The 4,902-nt window shown below is 39.9% G+C and overlaps 1 protein-coding gene and 1 long non-coding RNA gene across 2 annotated transcripts; both read left to right on the top strand.

Moving 5' to 3' along the window:
* Positions 1–772: 772 nt before the first annotated feature.
* LOC143336740 (uncharacterized) lies at positions 773–3,158 on the top strand. The gene is made up of 7 exons (XM_076757025.1): positions 773–1,436; positions 1,728–1,877; positions 1,989–2,146; positions 2,301–2,437; positions 2,540–2,633; positions 2,724–2,835; positions 2,914–3,158. The coding sequence occupies exons 1-7, from the start codon at positions 1,355–1,357 to the stop codon at positions 3,156–3,158; spliced, it is 978 nt and encodes a 325-aa protein (XP_076613140.1). The 5' UTR covers positions 773–1,354.
* A 472-nt stretch (positions 3,159–3,630) lies between these two features.
* On the top strand, positions 3,631–4,410 carry LOC143336400 (uncharacterized). The gene is made up of 3 exons (XR_013078519.1): positions 3,631–3,800; positions 4,037–4,164; positions 4,273–4,410. It is a non-coding gene; the product is annotated as an uncharacterized LOC143336400 (long non-coding RNA).
* The last annotated feature ends 492 nt before the right edge of the window (positions 4,411–4,902 follow it).

Below are 4,902 nucleotides of genomic sequence, written 5' to 3'. Positions count from 1 at the left end.
TTTTGCAGACATGCAGTGAAAAATTCAACTCTGCAGAGTGATGATTACGCGCCAGTCTGCGTAATGTCTTGACTGCTGGTTGCCGTCACATGCAGCGGGAGTTGTCTGGAGTGGTGCCACAGTCGGGTAAGTAACGTTATTATTCCTGTGTCCGCAACATCTTTTAGTAATAATAGTAGTAATAGTTTTTCAACTAAACACGGCTTTATAGTTTCATAGATGTCGACTGAGGACATGTTGTCAATCTATCTATCTCTCTGTTGGAAGACTGCAACAAGCAACTAACTTGCTAGCAGTTCGTAAGTTCGACATGTTATCATAAAGTTAAGATGCACGTGCAGTATGTAACATGTTAACTACGTATTTTTTCTGAGTGCCAGTGAGACTATACATGCTGCCTGCCTTATGGCAAAGTTATATCTTATTGTTTATTAGTATGCTAATTGTTAATAGCTAATAGCTAATAGCTAATTAGCTAGAAGCAAATACCACCACGGCATAGCGAGAATTGCCGTGGTTGCGCCCCCCAGTGTGGCCTCAATACCCGACGTCTCAACGGTCAGTTTGTCCCTTTTCTGAAGTGGCCAAAGTGGTGCCTAAAATTACACAGACAGTGGTGCTTCTTTACACAGCGCCACAGCCATTGCGCTGTGCACACCATACTGTTGCTCGCTCTGGCTGATGAATGAAGTAATATAAAGTTGTAAAGTGATGCTTATGCACAGCGAGACATGCTCATTCATAGAGTGACAAGAAGTGCTTCAGTATAGCGGACGTTTACAGCGGGTAGTGAGCTCCTGTAGTCTCTTCTCATGCTACTATAGCCGCTTCAGTAACTATGGGACATTTAGGGAACGTCGTAAATTGTATAGCATGAGCTCTCAAATCAGCGATTTATCTGATATCCCCCTGTTAACTTTGTGGAAAACTTAAGATGAAGAGGAACTGGACAACTTTGAGCATGCCATTTCCTAGTCAAATATAACTGAAGGACTTGGACTAAAATAGACATGTTTTAAGTCTTTCTGTTCTACGACCTATTGGAAGAATTTTGCCTTTGCCATAGACTATTAAATTTTGCCACAATGCCGTTTGACTTAAAAGTACACATTTTCTGCTAGGGTTAGCATACCCACCATACATACTTAGTTAACTGATAGCATGATAGATTTGTTCATCACAACTTAACTATATAAACTTTGCCTTGTTGTCCACAGTAATCAAGTGAATTGCAATCAGAGTGGATCAGTAGTTGGTAAGTAGGCTCAGGTTATGGAACAGAAGTTCCAGGTTACTCTTTGTTCAGCTGTTTTTCTTGGTTGTTATTTTTTCCCTATTCTTGTTTTAATAGAATATGCTGCTGCGTGTTTTGTTTGGAGGGGAGCAGAAGTATGTTAGGCTGTCTGACCTAACATTCGATGCCTTCATAAAAGAAGGTTAGTGAGTACATCAGGATAAAACAACATCACAACTTTTTACTTGGTTGAGACACCTAATTCATCATAAAACCATTCCTTCTGAATGATCTGAGTTGATAATTGTTTCTGCTATGCCTTAAAATGGATGGGAATGACCTATTGACTTAAGTTTCAACACAACAACATTTTGTGAAAACATGAGGCTTACTCTACTTAGCTGACATTTTAATTCTCATCAGAAGGAAATGGTCTTTCAAGCTTTGTTATGATTTCTGTGATACCCTTTTCCTTTTCCTTCCTTTACTTCAGTGTGCCTAAAATTTAACATAGCAGAAGGCAGACAGCCAGATATGAAGGTGCTAGACCAATCTGACACAGAAGTTGACAGAGAGGTCTTTGAAGAAATAGTGAAGGAGTCACCTGGAACCCTCCGAGTCATGTTGATCAATGAAGAACTTGGTAATCACTGACCATTCACATATATGTTCATGTTAAACTTAAAGGCTGGGATGGAGTAATAACAGTAACATTTAATATGCTTCTGTTTTGTTCATTTTCCCTAATGCACAGATGCTTCTCTATCATCATCATCATCATGCTCAGTAACATCTGACGATACTATCATTCTGAACTTCACGATGTGTGACCCTCCTGAAGAAGCAGCTGGTGCCGAAGGAAGTGAACCTGAACCTAAAAGGCCATGCCACATAAACAATGAGGCAAAAGCGGTGGGTAGTGGACATTGTTGTTAAGTCTAATCTGGATTTTGTTCCATTTAATGGTGTGTTTTTAGAAGTGTTTTTAAAGTGTTTTTATGTTATCATTTTCCAGTCGTACATATGGTTTACAAATTTCTGACTGCATGTTTTTTTTCCATTTAAGTTGATTGAAAAAATCCTTACAACAAAGCCTGGCAGTGAACACATCATGCAAGAGTATGCAAAAACTAAATCTCTGAGAGATGCCACCAGAAGACAGATGATAAACATACTTGCTGCTGAGATGACACAAACACATGGGTAAGAATCATACATATAGACTATTAAGAAACATTGTTAATATTTGGATTGTCTTTAATTGTGTCCACTTAATTGATTGTCATCATTGAATTCATACATTAGGACATCCCCCCCTAAAAGTGTCAGAGTGATGTACGCACAGGGGATAGTTGCTCTGTTTCCATATCTGGAAGACCCATTTTCACAACATGGATATGTAAGTAAAAGGGTAATTACAACATTTAACCCATAATTGCCCTTAGAAATGTTGATAGCATAGTCAGCGTGTGTTTATTTAATTACATAGGAACATTACTACGACCCAGAGAGTGGTTCAGGATACCTTGCATGGCGGTTGAAGACCATTCAAAGGAAAGCTGCAGACGAAAGAGGTCCCTCTGTCAGCAAATCTCCCAAAAGTAAGTTTACTTATCAGTTACATATGATATTGATGGATTGTGTAGGCAGGAGTCAATAAAATTGTGTTTTGTCTTAAGGTGGTGGGCCAGGCCATGGTCAACCTAGACCCTTCACCACTGACAAAGTGTTATCTGATGAGGAGGTGGAAGCAGCTATTGCTGTTTTGAAACACTCTGCTGATGAAGACACTGTCCGTGAGAAGATGAAAGCTACCTTCAGTTATCGTCATTCAATGGTCAACGATGAAAAGAGAACAGCAGATGTGTTCTCAGTCTTCCCAAGATTTCTAGACACACCAGGACTGGTAAGACATCTTCATTAGCTGAATCACTGAAATATATACAGCATGTGTTATGGGTACTGGCTGCAGATGCCTGTTAACAGCTGTACAGTATCTGTGTCTGAGAAAACGAGTCACCATTTGCAGGACATAGCTGCTTCGGTCGAGTTCTCACGCACATTTTGTTATTCAAGCCATGAGACAACATAAAACAGAGACACTTGGGCCACCAAAATCATAATGTTAACTTTGCCTGTATAATATAGTAACTAAATGCATTGCCACCATCACATTTTACATACCGTCAGGGTTTTCCTTGTTTGTTTGTTTTTTTTGAGACCAAGGTGGCAAAGGCCTGTGTGTGTATGTGTATAGCTGTACTGTCAGATATTGTCCCAAAGGGCTAAAACACTGAAACAAAATAATTTAAATTCACAAATGTGGGAACACATCAGTGGGCACATCAGTGTCTCTCATCACTCCTTTCTATCCACTGTATTTTTGTTTTACAGATAGAACAAGATTTCCGACTGCTGTTTGGGGAAGCCACAGCCAACAAATTCTTGGAGAAGTGGCCCACCAATCTCAAGACAAAAGTGATAGCAGAAAGCCAAGGACTGGTACCAACCACAGAGCTGCTGGATTTAATGTGTAATGCTGAGTCAACTGCTGTGGTTGAGAATGGTATGACAGTGTTTTTAATTGCTATTGTTTGTAATTGTGCCAATTTAATGTACATGTGACATAAAAATGTCATATTTTATGTATCTTATATTATTATATCTTACACTGTATTTTTATTTTATTATTTCTTCTAACAGGCACAATAACACATTTCACTGTGCATTGTTTTATGTATAATTGTGTATGTGACAAATAAGTCTTATCTTAACGCTAACCTGACGTTTGTTGGTCTATAGGCTGGGACAGTGACATGTCTGCCATCTTGCTGCTCCTCCATCTCCTGCCACCATCCGCACAGGGAAGGAAGAGGCCAGGGAAGATGTCAGCATGTCAGGCTGTGGAACACCTCATCAAATTCATAAAAGTATGCCAAACAGTTATTTAAAATAATTTTCATCACCTCAATTTCATGCCCAGTGTTCTGTTGTCAGAGATTTGTCACTAAATATTTCTGTCGAATGTTTGGTTGTAGGCTGGAACCAGTGTACAGCAGCACCTCGATAACATCAGTCAAAGCAGCCAACCCTACCTCCTCGCTCAGGGACCTGCAAGAAGCAGCATTCACACCTTCTTTATTGTGATTGAGTATGCACTTCCATGTAAGGCAACAGGTTCAGTGGGAGCCCTTGACAAACTCTTTAAGGCCCATTACGTCTTTGGTACCTCATACAGCTCTTCCCTGGCCAACTTTTTCACATTTCTGCAAACAACCATTTACAATATTGACGTTGGGGAAACAAAAGAAACTCCCAGAGTTGCAGAGTTGCGAGCAAGAATGGTGCGTTAGATCAAACAATGAAGTGTTTTCTTTGCAGAAGTGACCATGGGAGACCAAACAACCTTATAAAGCACCTTAAAGTAATTCATGGTCTTTGTACTGGCCGGACTCTTCATCTTAAATGTGGCCAAGAGGGATGCTCACGTTCTTTTGGTAGCTTTTCAGGCTTCAGAAAACATCTGAATAAGTGCCATGTAAGCGGTTCATTTGATTCTGTTGAAGAAGGTGACTTTTCACCACACCAAAGTGTTGAGTGTAATGCCACTGATGTTAGTGTGTCAACTGAACATTTGGAGACAGAGTCCACAGTGTCTTCTACGCACC

Source organism: Chaetodon auriga, chromosome 18 (genome assembly GCF_051107435.1).
Source record: "Chaetodon auriga isolate fChaAug3 chromosome 18, fChaAug3.hap1, whole genome shotgun sequence".
Taxonomy (NCBI): Eukaryota; Metazoa; Chordata; class Actinopteri; order Chaetodontiformes; family Chaetodontidae; genus Chaetodon; species Chaetodon auriga.
The sequence above is the reverse complement of the archived record's forward strand: the minus strand, read 5'-3'. Positions and strand labels throughout refer to the sequence as shown.

Coding starts and splice junctions, on each gene's coding strand:
- LOC143336740 (XM_076757025.1), top strand. CDS start 1,355: ATGCTGCTGCGTGTTTTGTTTGGAGGGGAGCAGAAGTATGTTAGGCTG. Junction 1,437..1,727: donor CGATGCCTTCATAAAAGAAG/GTTAGTGAGTAC, acceptor CCTTTACTTCAG/TGTGCCTAAAATTTAACATA. Junction 2,836..2,913: donor TGTCAGCAAATCTCCCAAAA/GTAAGTTTACTT, acceptor TTTTGTCTTAAG/GTGGTGGGCCAGGCCATGGT.